Source organism: Castor canadensis, chromosome X (genome assembly GCF_047511655.1).
Source record: "Castor canadensis chromosome X, mCasCan1.hap1v2, whole genome shotgun sequence".
NCBI lineage: Eukaryota > Metazoa > Chordata > Mammalia > Rodentia > Castoridae > Castor > Castor canadensis.
Genome location: NC_133405.1, coordinates 30,418,516 through 30,437,690, shown reverse-complemented (window position 1 = coordinate 30,437,690; position 19,175 = coordinate 30,418,516). Strand labels below are relative to the sequence as shown.

General features: G+C 35.4%; 1 protein-coding gene across 11 annotated transcripts in view; it reads right to left on the bottom strand.

The window, feature by feature from the left end:
• LOC109686404 (teneurin-1) overlaps positions 1-19,175 on the bottom strand; it is an 835,907-nt gene that overhangs the window by 138,035 nt on the left and 678,697 nt on the right. For all 11 annotated transcript variants that reach the window (XM_074064014.1, XM_074064010.1, XM_074064012.1 and 8 more), the window contains 2 exons: positions 13,425-13,686; positions 10,832-11,099 (listed from right to left, as the gene is read on the bottom strand). In XM_074064014.1, coding sequence (XP_073920115.1) covers positions 10,832-11,099; positions 13,425-13,686 — 530 coding nt within the window. The remainder of the gene's footprint in view (positions 1-10,831; positions 11,100-13,424; positions 13,687-19,175) is intronic.

Sequence of the window (19,175 nt, the reverse complement as noted above, 5' to 3'; positions counted from 1 at the left end):
GTCATAATGTAACCCCAGTACAACAATAATATAACAATAAATGTTTAAAAAAGGACTATCTCTATAATACATTGGATGGGTTGGTAGAGAGGAGTGGGAAATTAGAACAATCATAAATGCTGATTTGAAAAATAAGTCATATGGTTTGATCATCATTTAATTTTTGTCTCTTGGCCCTACCATCTTCCAAATGGCTTTTAAACTTTTATGCCTGAAAGTTATGATAAGCAACAGAATTTGCTAATTGTGATCCACCATATACATGGGAAGATATGTACACACACGGGCACACACACACATACACACACACACACACACACACACACACAAGCAACACTTTCTTGATAGCATCATATTCTGATATTTTCTACTCTATTCTGGTCACTTTTGTTCTATTATTTTATATTCCAATCTTCAAAAAATGCTGATTGACTCACTAAATGGATTTCACAATCTACCAGAAGTTTAAAATGGGCACAGACTATTTGGTTAGCAGAGTATTAGGGCATTTGAAAACCTTGGTAGTCCCCAGGCTGTCTTATTTTAAAGGTCCTATCTCATATCTTATCAGATATATTAACATGGACACAACTCTATAATACATTAAACATTTCAGATGTGTGTGAAAATTGAGTTGCAGCAGACAAACTGACATAATGCTTGATTTTACAAACACTTGTTTAAGATCTCTTAAAGATGATTTTCTGGTATTCTTTCATACTTTTTTCTTGCTTTCAAACATTTAGTAGTTCCTTGAAAAACTCATAATTTTGGTACTGTGCTTTTAAAGTTGTTTTACCCAAAACAGCTCTATTCTCAGTTAACAATTATGAATTCATAAGTACAGAGAAGTGATGAAAGATTATTATCTTTGCCATCTTCTGTGATGGAAAGCCACAGGGCTGGGTATCAAACTGAATACTTGGGAATATGGGCTGGTCACTTTAGTGAAGAGAGATAGCAGTGAAAGGCATGTAGAACTGGGAGACATGAGTTGGAATCTCTGTTCTGTACAGGATTTTGTGTCACTTGCTCTTTCTGAACCTCAGTTTCTCCCTCTATAAAATGAAGATCATATTAACCCTGCCCTGCCTACTAGGCAAGAGTGTTATATGGATTAGAATGAGATAATATATGTGAAAATACTTTGCAAATTGTAAAGCACTACCCATTTATTATTAAAATATTTAGTGGCTGCTATTTTTTGTGGCTGCCCAGCCTGCTTAGGTTTTACTGAAAGGAGACTTATGAACACTAAAGCATCATTCTCAGGAATGTTTTGTGTGTACAAAGCAACCATAGCTTAGCACCTATTACTATTAATGTTCCCCTGTTCCTCTCTAACACAATTTAGACAGACACCTATGCATCATGAACCTTTAGGAAGTCTAGTTCTCCCAGAAACACCACTCTTTCTTGCCAAACTACTGTACTAAATAATTATGCAATTGTTGTTGCCAATCACCTTGAAGAAAAATAGAATTGTTTATAGCAGTGCTACTAAAGGCAGATGGCTGATTTCCTGAACTTCCAGGACTCCAAACCACTGCAATTTAATTTAATTAAAATGAAAACCAGGCAGAATGCATTATTACACATTGATAATATATGCATACACAGGCAGACATAAGGAATTATTTTGACAAAATTCACATAATGGATGCAGATCAGAGGCCCTGAACAAGCCAGTTTGTCAGATTAAATAAGCCACCTCTAGAATTTTAACAGCACTATGAACTTATCAATATGATTTTTTTACATTGTTTTGCAAGTAGCAGAGTTGGGACAGAAACTAAATAAAATACAATGGTTTCCAGACATTGTGCCTTATTTAGAGCCAGAGAATAAAATATTAAGACCAAATTGTTTCAAATGATCACATGGATGTATTTCTTTACTTTTCCCAGCTTTGAGTTGGCCAAATTTTGTGTTTTGTGATTCCTATGCTCCATCTTCAAAGCCAGCACCATTTTATCTCTCTGTGCCTTTCTTCTATAGTTATATCTTCATGTAACACTGACCTTCCCTCTTGCCTCCCTCTTCCACTTCTAAGGACCCTAGTGATAATATTGGGCCTACTCAGATAAACCAGGTTAATCTCCAATCTCATATTTAAAGCTGAGTACTAACCTTAAATCCATCTGTAACCTAATTCTCTTTTGGCATGGAACATAATATAGTCATAGGTTCAAGGAGGGACATATTGGAGGAGGGTAGCTATTGTTCTACCTACAAAATTAGCTATATTAGGGTTTCTGAATTCAAAGCAATCTGAAAAGTGTCATGCTATTAATGTCATGCTAGTGCAAAACAGTCTGTTTCTACTCATATCAGTGAGGTGATCATGAAATATTATTAGGAGTGCAAACAGGTGTTTGTTTATTCAGTCAGTCACAGATGTTAAGATATCAGCTCAATTGATCACATATTTGATACTTTTGTCCCCATTCATTTATCACTTGAACTTTTTATTGTCTATTGTGTTTTTAAGAGGTTCATAATACTTCAGAGTAGTAGGTTCTCCAACTCCATTCTACCATCTGTTCATTGTCAGAAAATTCTCTTTGTCTCTGTGGAGATGGAGATGAAGGCTAGGTAGTAAATAAAATCCCTATAACCATCAATGACTTAAATCATGGTCTGGTTCTCAAGGCTGTTTCCTACAAGGAAAATCATTTTCCAACTTAGTTGCTCCTTGTGCAATTATTTTGACTAATTTCCTTGACAGCCTTGCCAGTTTTCTTTACCTATCCTAAAAAAATATGTCATTCCTCTTTGCATGATTCTGAGTGGGTCCATTGTCTGTTTATTTTATTACTAATAATAGTAATAAAACGGAACCAAAAATCTATTTTAGTATTTTAATTAAGGTCATTTTATAGTCAGAATGCTTGAGAACATTTTGACCAGGAACACAATTTCATAAAGAGAAAGTAAACTGACACCTGTAGATAAACAATAGTAATGCCGGTTTCACCATTAGTGTTCATACTAGAAAGTCTTTGTCTATATTTGTAGTTTAGATGCTTACTTAATCATTCATAGACATATTAGAAATTTGTTGAAGGTGCTTAAGAAGAACAAGGGGGGAGTTTTTTTGTGGCACTGGGGTTTGAATTCAGAGCCTCATCCTTGCCCCTGGCCCTTTTTACTTTAATTTCTTTTTTTGAGATAGTGTCTCTGTTTATGCCCAAGTCAGCATGGATCAGGATCCTCCAGCTTCCCACATAGCTGGGATTACAGGTGCATTTCACCACCCCCAAATTTTTGTTGCTTGAGATGGGGATCTTGTGAACATTTTTTTGCCCAGCCTGGCCTCAAACCAAGATCCTCTTGATTTCTACCTCCTTAGTAGCAAAGATTACAGTTTGTGCCACTGCACCCAACCTCGGGGGGATTTTAAAATCTTTAGCACCAGAGGTATTGATAAAGAATGGATATAGCACATTTTATATATACATTGAGGTTGAAAAAAATAGTTCAGCCACTTACGAAAATAGTTTTGTGGCTCCTCAGTAATTTGAACATCAAATTATTGTATAATGCAGAAGTTCTACTTCTACATATATATATATATATATATATATATATACAAATAGACTGAAAACAGGTGTTGAAACAAATATTTGTATACTAACTTTTATAGCAGCACTATTCCAAATGGCTATAAGATAAAAACATCTCCAATACCTGTAAATTGATAAATGGACAAATGTGTTTTATCTGTACAATAGAATATTATTTAGTCATAAAATGGAATGAAGTATAAATATATGCTATGACATGGATGGACACTGGGAGCTTTATGCCAATTAAACAATATGATTCTAAGAATAGAAGACCAGATATGAATCCACACAGCTATGCCCACCTGATTTTTGGCAAACATATGATGGAAAAAAGACAGCCTCTTTAACAAATGCTGCTGCGAGAACTGAATAGCTGTGTGAAGAACACTTAAACTAGATCCATGTCTTTCACCCTGTACAAGTATCAACTCAAAGTGGATTAAGGACCTTAGTGTTACACCTGAAACTTTGAAGCTAGTGCAGGAAAGAGCAGGAAATACACTGGATTGATAGATATAAAGCAATGACTTCCTAAATAGAACACAAATGGCTCAGCAAGTAAGAGAAATGATTGACAAACAGGACTACATGAAATTAAAAAGTTGCTGTACAACAAAATAAATGTTCTCTGAATTGAAGAAGCAGCCAACAGAATGGGAGAAAATCTTTGCCAGCTATACATCTTACAGGGGATTGATAACTAGAATATACAGGGAGCTTAAAAACCTAAACTCCCCCAAAATCAATGACCCAATGAAGAAATGGCCAAATGAACTGAATAGAGTTTTTTCAAAGGAAGAAGTCCAAATGGTCAAAATACACACGAAGGAATGCTCAACATCCCTGGTCATAAAGGACATGCAAATCATAACCACATTAAGATTTCACCTCACTCCTGTTAGAATGGCTACCTTCAAGAACACAAACAACAACAAATGTTGGAAATGGTGTGCAGAAAAAGGAACCCTCATATACAGCTGATGGGAATGCAAATTAGTACAGCCATTATGGAAGGCAATATGGATGCTCCTCAAAAAACTAAAACTAGAACTGTCACATGATCCAGCATTTCCACTCCTAAGGATATACCTGAAGGAATGTAAGTCAGGTTATAATAAAGGCAAATGAACAACCATGTTTATTGCAGCATTATTCACAATAGCCAAGCTATGGAAACAGCCAAGATGCCCCACTACTGATGAATGGATTAAGAAGATGTGGTATGTACATAAAAAGAATTTTATTCAGTCATAAATAGAATGAAATTTTGTCATTTGTAGGTAAATGGATGGAACTGGAGAACATCATCTTAAGTGAAGTTAACCAGGTTCAGAAAACCAAAGGCCACAAGTTTTCTGTCATATGTGGAATACTGAACCAATACAAATACAAGCAATATTATGAAAAACAGGTAACACTAAGGGGAGGTCACATACAAGAGAGGGAGGGTAAAAGAAGGAAGTTAAAAAGGTGAATATGGTTGATGTACTTCTTATGCAAGAATGAATATAGAATTTTTAAACCTGTTGAAATCACCATAAGAAGGGGACTAAAGTAGGAAGGAGAAAAATAGAGGGGATGAACCAATTCGGGTTGTAATACATCTATACATGGAAATGTCACAAGGAAACACCCTGTATAGTTATCTTAAACAAACAAAAATGCCATTTTTTATCCAAAAACAGAGAACAGGAAAGCAAAACAGGTCCTGTCTAGGAGGTGGGTACCAGTGGGAGGGAGGAGGATATAAGGAAAGGGGTTCAGAAGGTGAATATGGTGCAAATAATCTGTACACATATGTAAATGGAAAAATGATAACTGTTGAGATTATTCCAGGAATAAAGAATGATGGAGGGGGTGAATTCAACTGATATATTTTAAGAACTTTTGTAAATGTCACAATTTACCCCCAGTACAACAGTAATAAAAATAATGTATAAAAATAAAAAGTAAATATCAAAAAATATAAAACTGAGTTTTCATTATGTAAAAATATAAAATAGTTTTTGCCCATCTCAGCATGATATTTTCTTAACTGTTATTTAAAAAGCAAAAGATTTAACTTTTTGTGTTTTTAAAATATTTTTTCTGCCCCCAAAATTTTGTCTAATGTAATATCAAAAAGATTTATTATGACTAACTTGTGTAGAATATTCATGAACAAATCTGTGATTAATTTAATGTTACAAAAAAGAATACAGTTCAATTTGTTTGAAATATCCAGACTAAGGAAGTCTATAAGGACAGAAGCAAAATTAGTGGATACCAGGGCCAAAGGGAAAGAAAATGTGGGAGTGTGCATGGTGTTAATTTATGGGGTGATGATGAAAATATTCTAGAATTAGATGATATTAGTTGTTGTACAACCTTGTCAATTGTACTAATTGTACATTTTAAATGGATGAACTTATATGGTATATGAATTATATCCCAAAAAAATAAAATTTAGCTGCATTTATGTAAGCCTTAGCAAGAAACGTTTGCTAGATATTGTACCAGTCAGCTCTCCATTAGGATACTGGGTAAATTTCTAAGTGTTACAGCTCAAGAAAAAAATAAATAAAAATAATAAACAAATACAAAAAGAGCAAGGGTCTGAGGAGAGTAGTAAAAACTGGAAGAAAAAGAGCTATAGAGAAAAGTGTGAGGAATTTTAGATTATTCTGCAGAATGAAGCCAATCAATGTGATAGACTAATATTCTGGTACAAAGACTTGAGTCTTTGAGTATGCCCAAGAAAGAATCAGATGTCATATTATTAAATCTTCAATATCATATTATTAAGTCTTCAATACAGAGAATTTGAACGAAGATGGGGGGAATCAACAGGGTTAAAGACCCACAAGGGAACTGGCAAATCTGGGAGGCCTTCTGGGCTTAGTAGAGGCAAGGGGAGAGAATGAAGATATCAAGACCAGAGTGAGTCTGGAGATGTACAGGAGGAGCTACTCACCAGGAGCTCCTATCTCCTAATGTACTACCACAAGTGAAGTGAAGCAAGGAAAGGGATTAAGTACCCTGACCTTACTTTCCTTCTATCCTGAAGTCTCCAGATGATAACACCCATTGAGCAACTCAAATGGGAAGCCAGAGATCAAAGGGATTTAGGAAATGTGGTCAATAAAAGATAGCTTCTCAGAGCACAGAAAGGACTAGAGAAGTGTGTGTGTGTGTGTGTGTGTGTGTGTGTGTGTGTGTGTGTGTGAAAGGGGAATAGAGAAGGTAAGGCAACAAACACTTGAATATACTCCATGCTTTATACCACATGAACACAATTTCCCAGCCACAACATTGATAAAACAATAGTAGCAACCAACATTTGTTTAGTAAACTTACAAGGTGCCAGGCACTTTACACTACTCACTTTATTTAATTGTCATATTACAATGATTCTATGAGTAACATTATCTGTATAATACCCATTTTATAGCTAGAGAAACAGTTGCAGTTAGAGATTAGTAATTGACACAATATCACACAGCTAGTAAGTAGAGAAGGTATGATTTGAACTCAGGGAGGGAGTCTGGCTCCAGAGTTTTCTTTTAACCACCCCTTCACTGAAATAGGGACAGAGTAGGGCTCTGTTGGCTGGCCAGCAATCTCAGTGGTAGTTGGCCTAATGGTAGAATTCTTGTTTACAAGGATATTCTGTGGTATATGGTGAATGGCTGACAAAATTTGATGTTCTCTCTAAGAGGAGTCTCAATGCATGGTAGAGTAAGTCAACAGTAGTAAGTCAGTGTGGAGCTGAAAGAAATGGAGGGTAGTTGATATCTCAGAAGAAATAAGCTCAGTCATATGACTCAGTCACTGCTGTGACTGTGAGACAGTGAACTCTTCCTTCAGAAGGGACAATCAGAGCTGTGTTGAATTGACAGAGCAAATGTTGGCCTTTTAGGACTACAATGTATCCTGTAGTTCTAGATGTTTGCCGGTGAAGTTGTTGCTGCTGCTTCTTTCTTATTTTCTCAGGAACCCTCCATTGACTGAGGAAATCTGAACATGTCTATATTCTTTGCATTCCAATAAAGTCCAGCAAAGATGATAGTTATTTAAACATGTGAGAGTTTTCTAAGCTAAGAAAGGTTACTTTTTTTTTCTCTTTTTCTTCATAATTTGCTCTGTGAAAGGAAACTAACAAACTCTAGTCTAAGACACATAGGTCATCTATATGGTTGTTGTATCATGATAGACACTTCCAAGGAATGATGTGAAAATAGCTCCTCTAGAAAGCTTTAAAATGGGTTTCTAATCTGTTCAAGGGTGGTCTCTATGAGACACTGCTTGTATAAGGATCAATGGTTCCCATATGCAGGTCCACAGACCTGTCCTAGGTCACTTACGAAGTCTTTACTGTTTTCTACAGAGTGAAAAAAATAATACCTTTGTTGTCAGTTAGTCTCTCTCTCTCTCTCTCAACACACTCAACATACTCTCTCTCAGTGTTAGATTGTTTATTATCATTTATTAAAATAGACTATTTTACTTTTTTGTTAAGTAAGGTGTCCTTCCTTTATGAAATTATGGTCATTATGGAATATAGTAGGTGGTAATGATGTGTTTAAATTTAAGAATATTCTTACTTGGCAAAAAAATAGCAAGTCTGTCTCAGGCTCATTAAAAAAAAATGTCATTTTTCTGAGAAAATCAAATACTAAAAAATGTAGGCCCAAAGAAACTCCTAAGGTCCTTGCTATCTATAAGATTCTAGGGTTTATATATGAAAACAATACCATTTACAGTAGCCTCAAAAAAATCAAATACCTAGGTGTAAGCTTAACAAAGGATGTGAATGACCTCTACAAGGAAAACTATACACTTCTGAAGAAAGAGATTGAGGAAGACTACAGAAAGTGGGGAGATCTCCCATGCTCTTGGATTGGTAAAATCAACATAGCAAAAATGTTTATACTCCCAAAAGTAATCTACATGTTTAATGCAATTCCCATCAAAATCCCAATGACATTCATTAAAGAGATTGAAAAATCTACTGTTAAATTTATATGGAAACACAACAGGCCATGAATAGCCAAGGCAATACTCAGTCAAAAGAACAACACTGGTGGTATCACAATACCCGACTTCAAACTATATTACAAAGCAATAACAATAAAAACAGCATGGTACTGGCACAAAAACAGACATGAAGACCAGTGGAACAGAATAGAGGACCCGGATAGAAGCCACACAACTATAACCAACTTATCTTTGACAAAGGCGCTAAAAATATATGATGGAGAAAAGATAGCCTCTTCAACAAAAACTTATTGGAAAACTGGTTAGCAGTCTACAAAAAACTGAAACTAGATCCATGTATATCACCCTATACCAACATTAACTCAAAATGGATCAAGGATCTTAATATCAGACCCCAAACTCTAAAGTTTGTACAGGAAAGAGTAGGAAATACTCTGGAGTTAGTAGGTATAGGTAAGAACTTTCTCAACGAAACCCGAGCAGCACAGCAACTAAGAGATAGCATAGACAAATGGGCCTTCATAAAACTAAAAAGCTTCTGCTCTACAAAAGAAATGGTCTCTAAACTGAAGAGACCACCCACAGAGTGAGAGAAAATATTTGCCAGCTACACATCAGACAAAGGACTGCTAACCACAATACATAGGGAACTCAAAAAACTAAATTCTCCCAAAATTAATGAACCAATAAAGAAATGGGCAAGTGAACTTAATAGAACTTTTTCTAAAGAAGAAATTCAAGTGGCCAAAAAACACATGAAAAAATGCTCTCCATCCCTAGCAATAAAGGAAATGCAAATTAAAACCACACTAAGATTCCATCATTAACATCATTAGCAATACCACTAACAACAGGTGTTGGGGAGGATGTGGGGAAAAAGGAACCCTTTTACACTGCTGGTGGGAATGTAAACTAGTACAACTACTCTGGAAAAAAATTTGGAGGCTTCTTAAAAATCTAAACCTAGATCTGCCATATGATCCAGCAATATCACTCTTGGGGATATACCCAAAAAAACGTGACACAGGTTACTCCAGAGGCACTTGCACACCCATGTTTATTGCAGCATATTCACAATATCCAAGTTATGGAAACAGCCAAGATGCCCCACTACCGATGAATGGATTAAGAAAATGTGGTATTTATACGCAATGGAATTTTATGCAGCCATGAAGAAGAATGAAATGTTATTATTCGCAGGTAAATGAATGGAACTGGAGAACATAATTCTGAGTGAGGTTAGCCTGGCCCAAAAGACCAAAAATCATATGTTCTCCCTCACATGTGGACATTAGATCAAGGGCAAACACATCACAGGGATTGGACTTTGATCACATGATAAAGCGAGAGCACACAAGGGAGGTATGAGGATAGGTAAGACACCCAAAAAACTAGATAGCATTTGTTGCCCTCAATGTGGAGAAACTAATGCAGATACTTTAAAGCAACAGAGGCCAATAGGAGAAGGGAACCAGGAACTAGAGAAAATGTTAGTTCGAGAAGAATTAATTTAGAAGGAAACAAACATGCACAGGAAAGCAATGCAAGTCAACTCCCCGTATAGCTACCCTTATCTCAACTAGCAAAAACCCTTGGTCCTTCCTATTACTGCTTATACTCTCTCTGCAACAAAATTAGAGATAAGGGCAAAATAGTTTCTGCCTGGTAGTGAGGGGGGAGGGGGGGAAAGGGAGGATGTGGGGGGGGGTAAAGGGGGAGGAAGAGGGAAGAAATGACCCAAACATTGTATGTGCATATAAATAAAAAAAAGATTCTAGGGTTTAAAGCCTTAAGAGTACAGAAAAGCAATAGGAATAGGGAGGAAGGATTTTTTTTAAATTTAACTTTCTGAAGTAACAAGTTAATGGAATCTAACCATTTTAGACATAAAAAAATAAGTGGAGATGCCTATAAGTTAAAATTTTATAGTTTCTAAGTGGAAATGACAGTCTAAATGTCAAATCCAATAACATGGCCTAAAGAACTCCATACCAAAGGTCACAGTTAGAAGGCAATATTCAGCTCTGGAGACAGTTACAAGGCAGATATTGTGGGATTCCTCTGGTATGCTGCTGCCATGGAGGAGGAACTAAAATCATTTTGAAGCAAAAATGTGTCAAAAGGGAAGTCTAAACAGGTCCAGAAGGAGTATTTAAATACAGTGGCTTTAGATCTTTTAAATAAAAGAAAATCAAGCATTATTCCATATACAAATCAATATGCAATTGGTATTTTCTGTTTTGTGAGCATAATACTGCTATTTACATGGAATTAATCCAACATACCTAAGGCTTCTGCCAGGCCCCAAACTTTCTGTCCATAGATGTCAGTCTTGTTCCAAGAAAATGTGTAGACAAGATTAATTGCAGCAGGAAACCACTTCTGTGTGAGTCTCCCCTCTACAGTGACTGTGAGGTGTACTTTAATCATCCCCACAGGGATTATGGAATGTGTCAGAAGGATCCGTAGCAGGGTTTTATATCCTGGAGTTCTGCTGCTCAGGTAACTCAGTCTCACGAAACTGGAAGGAATGGGAATTTCCTCCTGTACCACCTGAAAAAAAAAAGCCAAACTGGGTCTCACCAGTTATCATAGATAGACGAGGATATTGAATGCTTTATTGTCTTAGAGACACTGCAAAATAGAAAGCCTAATGAGATCTATAAATGTTAAGTCATTTGTTCTTGGACCTTTGTGAGACAACATGACTAAATGTTTCAAATTTTGTACCAATTTTGCATGGGGACGAGATACTCAGCCAAACCTAGGGATTGTTCTCATTTTTCCCTTACCAGGAAAGACTGTAAGAAACAATTTCAGTTTTTCAACCATGTTCCAAAAATCGCTTAGTAGGAGTTGGAAAAGATCACACTGCTTAATGTCAAGCAATTCTGTGTATGAGCTCCATTAAGGGGTACCTTTTCTTACGTATACATACACAAAATCTTGTTTGGTGTTAAGTCATATGTCATAAAACCATTGCTATAATCCTTATTTAGGTCAGGCTCTCTAAGAACTGAAGAAGCAGGCCCAGCAAGTGATATTTTATGACAAAAATTGTGGTATCACTAGAATTAATCTTTACTGATATTCATATTCATTTACTTTGGAGTTTTGGAATGACCTTGAGGCTACATCTTTAATCAAATTTTTCTTACATTTTTCCCTGTGACTATATGTGCCAATGGCTGTGAAGAAGTGTCATTTGGTACCTGTGAATGAAAAGCAAATAACTTCCATTCATTTGCTTTGTAAATTTTACACTACATGTTGGTCTCAAAGTGTAAATACCAGTTGACTTATTGCTTATTTCTTTATTACTACAGATAGAGTTAAATGACCCAAAGTAATAATTAAAACTGAATCTTGTGTTTCATGACTTTCATCCTTCAAAACAAGACATCTGAAGAAAATGCCCATCCTATTCAACACATTTAAAATGGGGTGGATTCAACTATGCTATATTGTAAGAACTTTTGTAAATGTCACAATGTATTCCCAGTACATCAATAGTATAATAAAAAAGAAAAAAAGAAAGAAAACAGAAAATAAATGAAATGACATGGATATTGTCAATATTTTTGTGCCTTCATTCATTTCACATCAGAATCTTGTCCCCTATTACTTCTCCAAACCTATGTGCAATATGGTCAGTAGAACTGATTGTTAAACACATCATCTCATACTGCCCAGGATTTTTGGTCATTTTGCTGTTTCCAAGAACTTAATCCCTCTTCTGTACCCTTTGCCCAATTTTTCTTTTTCTACATTAGGTATTTGATAATAGAATTGTCCACTCTTTTCTAACAGTGCCAGAAGTACAATATTAAAGGATAACATAACACTTGCCATCTTAGTATATCATTTCCCTAAGGAAACATGCAATTCTTGATAAGTTTGGAAATTCTGGGGTTGAAATAAGACCCAAACTTCCTAATGACTTCTGTGAAGGAACTGGTATGCCAATCAAATATACTCACCTACTGTCTTGTTTCTATATCTTCCTAAGGAAAATCAATGGAAAATCCAGTAGGGGCAACTCTATGGACTGCTTTTTTCCCAGAAGGCACTATTTTTGTGTGAGTTTTTTCCTAAGTGGTATTCTCTGGGCAATGCTAACAGCTGGTGGGGATGTTGTGACAGAAGAAAAATCAATTCAGTCTTTGAGTGTCCATTTACCTCTTTTTTGAGTATATTTCCTGATTTCTGGGTCTGTAAGACTTTTGAGTTCATTTGGTGGTATCCACATGCAACTATTATTAAAATGTTTCTATAATGTGGTGAAAGAATTGTAGTACACCTATTTGCATGGCTTGATGTGGAATGTTCAATAAAAAATAATTCATAGGAATGCTAAAATATTCAGGTCCTAACTATAAAGCTTAAATATTCAGAAGCAGAGTTTTAAAATAAATCCCATGGGCCTGAAAATTATCTTTACTAGATACATCTAAACAAGAGGAATTGTCATGGCTTCTAATAACAATAACAATGGATGCATGCTGGCAATGGAAGCAAGCTATGTTTCTTAAGAAGCTTTAATTTCAGAACCACAAAGAGGTCGAGCTCATTGATTATATTGTTATCACTATTAAGTCAGCTAGCTTTGTTTTTTAGAGCTCACTGTTCATTAGGTCAAGGTTGGGGTTTAATTTTCATGACAGCTAGTTTATCATGGCCATAGATAGTACACTAATGCCCTGGTCAGTTACCTTGCAAATGTGCTAGAGAGACTACATTTGAAGGCTTTTCTTGAAAAGTGAAGGGACACACATTACAGAGCCAGCAAGAAAGGAAGGGAAAGGAATTTAGTCACTACATACTGTCAAATACACCATGATACTGTGACTTTATATATTCAGAGGTCAATATACTTACCTGTAGCTCAGGAACAATAGTTCCTCTCTCTGGACAGGACCCTCCAAATGATGTGAATGGTGAAGGAAGCACAATAGGGTTTGGGCTGATAAAGTTGGAGATATCACAGGATGGGGGGTCTGATACAACTCTTTGCATGATTACTTTCTCCACCACAATAAACTGATTCCATGGCAACCAGAGTGTCCTCTTCTCAGACAGGAAAGGGGATCGGTCAAAAATTAAGATGACAGAGATACCACCAATAGCTACAAGGTCAAAACTGAGAAGGAAAAAAAATAAGATGGTGTCAACCAAATGAGCAATCAAAATAGAACTGAAGTTTAAAAATAGGTAAATTTTAGTGCCCCTTCCTTCCTTCAAGACTCAGTTATATCCACATGTATTTTCTGTTTTATAAATTCCCTCTCACTAAATTTCTTCATTCCATGGATGGCTTCTTTTCATTATGTGGTAGACTTCTGAGAATAAATTTCATACCATCAGCTGATATTTGCTCAGAATTCTAAAATCAAGTTTAAAACTATCTTAAACAGAATCACTACATGTATTTTTGCAAAGCCAAATCTGACATTACTGCTCCCCTTTGTACTAAAGATAATAGAAAGATGATCATTTAATATTCAGCAACATCCTTAATGCATTATTCATCCTCAAATTTTATAAAGTAACATAAGAAAAGTAAAGGGTCAAAAGGTTAAATATCTTGTTTGGGGTCACAAACATAGTGTCAGAAATTAGATAGTGTCTTTGAGATAACTTTTGGAAAAAGATACTAGCAAAGGAAAAATTGTTCAGTGAAATTTGGTTGAATTATTATGCATGAAAACTCTCCTCCCCATTTCTGACAACTCTCCTTGGCTCCTTGTTCTGGTTGATCCCTGTATTTAGGATTTCTGGTCTGCTCCATCATGATCCTTGGCTTCCTACTGTTGGACAACCATAATGGACCCTGGTCACAAGTCCTTCTATATTTTTAACAAAGCAAGACTACCTCTCCTATAAGTCAACACTGTCTATCTGTAGATGTGGTCTCTGATAAAACTATTGTATTGAAGCATAAAAGTCTCAGATTTCAGTTCATTCTACACTTATGGTACTTATCTTACTTCTCTTTTAACTATAATGATGTCTTTGAGATAATATACTTGAGAACACTCAGAAAGATAAAATACAGTATAAAAATAAGGTAATAATTTATTATCGTTATATGTTAAAAATGGATAAAGGGCAATATGATGCCCCTTAATATCCAATATAATGTAAATCCACAGGAGAGAGATGTAAGCATTTCCCCACATTATAAAAGATCTTTCAATCAATCACTTTTTCAATGATTAAAAGCCTTGATAGGGAATCAGACTTAATTATGGACATCTCATCACTCTCTTCTTATGACATTTTATATTTATTATAGTATTACCAATAATCTTTTGTTGCAGAAATCTTCCAGATATATGGACAGTAATAAAGGCTGGATAAAACTGTATTTTTATTGTTGCTTTTTCAATGAAGTAGTCGTAATATTAAGGCAACTTCCAAAAAAAGAGGATTTCAAGAACTGCATTAGCTGTAGAAAATAATCTAGATTTGAACTAAAAAAGAAAAACCAAACAACTTATGGTTTAAGACACAGACCTGAATTCATGATAATAAAATAGTGTTTTAAGGCAAGAGCAATGGGGAAAATGTAACACTACTTGTGAAGGAATTTTTTCACAATTATCTGTGTAGCTAGTTTAAATAAACAAAAATGTCATTTCTTTCTCTTTTTTTGATTTTTCTTTTTTTACAAAATTGATAAACAGGAGGGTAAAACAGTTCTTGCCTGGGGGGGTGGTATTCGTGGGAGGGGGGAGGGGGAAGAGAAAGGGTGTGGGAGTGTGAATGTAGTGCAAATATTGTGCATACATGTGTGTAAATGGAGAAATGAGACCTGTTGAAACTATTTCAGGAATGGGGGGAGGGAAGATAAAGGAAAGTGGTGGAGATGGTGAATTCAAGTTATCATATATTTATTATATTGTAAGAACTTTTGTGGATGCTGCAATGTACCTCCCACTCAGGACAACAATAAAAAAATAAAACAAAAGAAAAGAAACCTTCCTCTAGTTCATCTTCTACATAGATTTAACGCTGTGTCCTTGGGAAAGTGTGTTTGTTTTGCCCAAACACTGATGCTTGACTCTTTAAAGCTAAAGTTTTTATTTATTTAAAAATAAAAACCAAACACAAATACAAAAACTAAATAAACTTTTCAAACAAGAACATATGTATCCTGGAATTATCCTCTACTTCCAGAAAGGTTAAGCAGACAGGGCAGTCATCTTTTTTTATAGGAAGAATATGAGTTTGGCTTCAAACCTATCTAAGTTCTGCCTCTATCATATTAAATTTGTTTCTTTGGGCTAGTTTTCTTAAACTCCATTAACTGCAGTTAGTAAAATGGGGCCAGTATGATCTATCTTTTAGCTTCTATTGTAAGTGAATAAATGTGATAAAGACTTAAGGGTCAAGAACATAGGAGAGATCAACACATGTTAACTTTATCCTACACATCAGATATACATTGCCCTACTAAATTGACTGTACGTTTTATTTTCTTTCTTTTTTCTTTTGGTGGGACTGGGGTTTGAGCTCAGGGTTTTGCACTTGCAAAGAAGGTGCTCTACCATTTGAGCACTCTGCCAGTCCTTTTTTATGTTGGGTATTTTTGAGATAGGGTCTCTTGAACTATTTGCCTGGGTTGTCCTCAAACCATAATCCTCCTGATCTCAGCTTCCCAAGTAGCTAGGATTACAGATGTTAGCCACCAGTGCCAACCAACATTTTTTTTCTTGTAGTTCAAATTACTGTAGGCCAGCTTCTGCTTATCCAGAAGATACTAGTTTTTAAGTTCTTCTTTGACCTTCTAGGTTTGTTATGATGCTTAGTTTTATGACTTAACTTGGCTAGGTTATACTCTTGGTTATTCAACCAAACACCAAAGTAGATGTTATTGTGGAGGTATTTTGTAGATGTAGTTAATATCTACAGTCACTTGATTTTAAGTAAAGGAGACTGTCCTTTATAATTTGGGTATGTCCAAACTAATCATTTGAAGGCCTTAAGAACAAAACTAAACTTTTTATGAGGAACAAGAAATTCTGCCTCAAGACTGTTGATTCAACTCCTTTCTGAAAGTTTTCAATCTGCCAACCTGCCCTACAAATTTCAAACTTGCTGGTTCCTACAACCATGTAAGTCAAGCCAATTCCTTGAAATAAATTAAAATCTTTCTCATTCCTATAGAACTTCTATGATGCCAAAACATATATACATTCTATTTTTCTATTTCCCTTGAGAGCCTTGACTGATACACTTCTCTTCCCACATAGCTCTTATTCCTAGTAAACACTGCCTGGCTTACTCATTAATTTACATGGAGGTGTAAGGTATACCTCTGGCCAAAAGCCTATCTAAATCATTCTAGTGCCAAATAGAATGCTCTCTGAATGGTTAAGTCTTTGGGATTTCTCCTACAACAAATCACCTCCATTTGCATGGGTCATTAAGAACAGGTTTTCAAGTCCTATGAAGTGGGTATAAAACACTCAAGGGACAATATTTATTTGTTTGTAGATTGGTGGCAATCCATAATATTTCAAACCAGTCTTGTCCATAGATGGAAGATTACTGAAGCTTCTGCAATGCCTTATGATATCCATAAATGAACAAACTTTTGACTTGAAGGGAATCAGAGAGAACTCTCTCTTCATCTTCTAGTCTTCAGAATGAAGTTCTTGAGACATTTAATGTTTCTCAGGAAACTTCCAAGAAAGTCATCACTTTACCTATTTTGCTTATCATTAGCTGAACTATTTATAAATAGTTCTCTTTCACCACTGTACTGAGCATCAGTTATATATCCAAATTGAAGGTGGTATACCACAGAAACTAAGAAGTCAGATTATTTGGGTTCATATCTTGGCTTCTATCCTTATTAGCTTTGTTAATCTGGAGAAGTTTTCTCATCTGTCAAATGGGGAGAATGACAAAAATGTTGACTTCATAGAATTGTTGTGTGGATGGAGACAGAATGATATAATGATAGTGCCTGGCAAATAGGGGATATTAATAAACATTTGTTTTCTTTAGGCTTGCCTTTTCTTTTCTGTTGGGCCCTTCTCTATCTAAATATCTAATCTTCATATTTTTATGCAGTCTTCCATTGCCATCCTTCTTTATGTTTTGTATGTATCCCTTTGGTTCCATGACCTATAAGTTTCCTGATTTTGTAGGGAACTGTGAAATTAGCAAGTGGTTGACAATGGGGTTATAAATAGTTCTACATCTTACATACCATGTTGTATTTGACATAGACTCTGAGAGAGCTGATAGATTAACCCAATGCAATGATACCCTGGTGCAAATTACAAGGACTACAGAAGACTAGTGGGATTCATATTTGGATACAAAGAGTCTTTTGATGGCCTTTTCAGTATCTCACCTATCATACTTTGTATACTAGGTATCTAAATGCTAATGTCAGCCTTTCTGTAATCTTTTACTGTCAGGTATATTTTCCTTATGATTTTCTACTTTTGAAATGTACTTACTCGATCTGAGGTAGAAACAATCAGAGAGCATATAAATGGAAAATCTCATCACACTGTCACTTTATGTCTAAGAAACGACAGTGGGTCAGTCTGGTTGGCATTTAGGGCACGTATTTTGAACACTTACACCCTTTATAGAGCTTGAGAGGAGAGTTATTGCCAGAGGGGACTCTGGCTAGTATCTGTCACTTACATAAACCTAGTTCTCACAGAGAGCTCAGCAGAGGACTATCTTGCCATTTTACTTAAAACTCAAAGCACAGAAATAACAGCAGAAATTGTTCTCTTTAATTTTTCTGTAATCTGAAAGTAGAAATATTTAGACTTTTTAGACATCAAGATTATTTTAAGTTATTTTGTAAATATCAAATAATTCATTATTTTTTAGCTTTACTAAAAAACACCTGAGGGCCCATTAGTCCTCCATAAGTCTTAAGGAGTCATATGTCTCAGGGAGAACTTCTATTTGAAGAAGTAATCCGTTTCTCAATTTATAGCACTTGGTTGAAGATACTGGTGATGGAAAGGATAGTTTTGTGTGCCAGTTACTGGTGAGTGAGCAACCAAAATTTCATTATTCACTCTAATTGGAAGAACCGTCTAATTTGAAGAATTAACATAGGGTTCCAACTCTGGAATACTCGACAGAAAATACAGTATCTATCTATCTATCATCTATATATCTAATCTTTAGATTACCTTTTACCAAAGTAGTTTGTTATATGGAATATATGACTAGTTAGTATTAGCAGTATAATTTACATACAAATAATTCACTGAAGTCCTTAAAACAGTTCATTTTCTTAAATAGGTTAAAACTCTTCCTTATCTTCTTTGACTAATTTTCACAATCATTATCTTGTCAGACAATTGAAAAAAATAAATTCAGCTAGCTCAAGTTGAACAGTTAACATTTTTGAAGAGGTTAGAACTAATAAGGCTTGATTGTAGTTTCTTGAAATGAGAGAGTCTTTCACACTGTGATAAAGCTCTAAGTGAACAGGTCTTTCTTGTGAGTATTGACATGGCTTGGTATGAGTAGAACACTTTGGGGTAGTCATCTAGAGAATAAGGAACCTCAAGGCTATTATTACAGTGTTCCTGAGAGCCACAAACAGCTATACAGACTTAGTCCACTCAAATATTCTTTTTT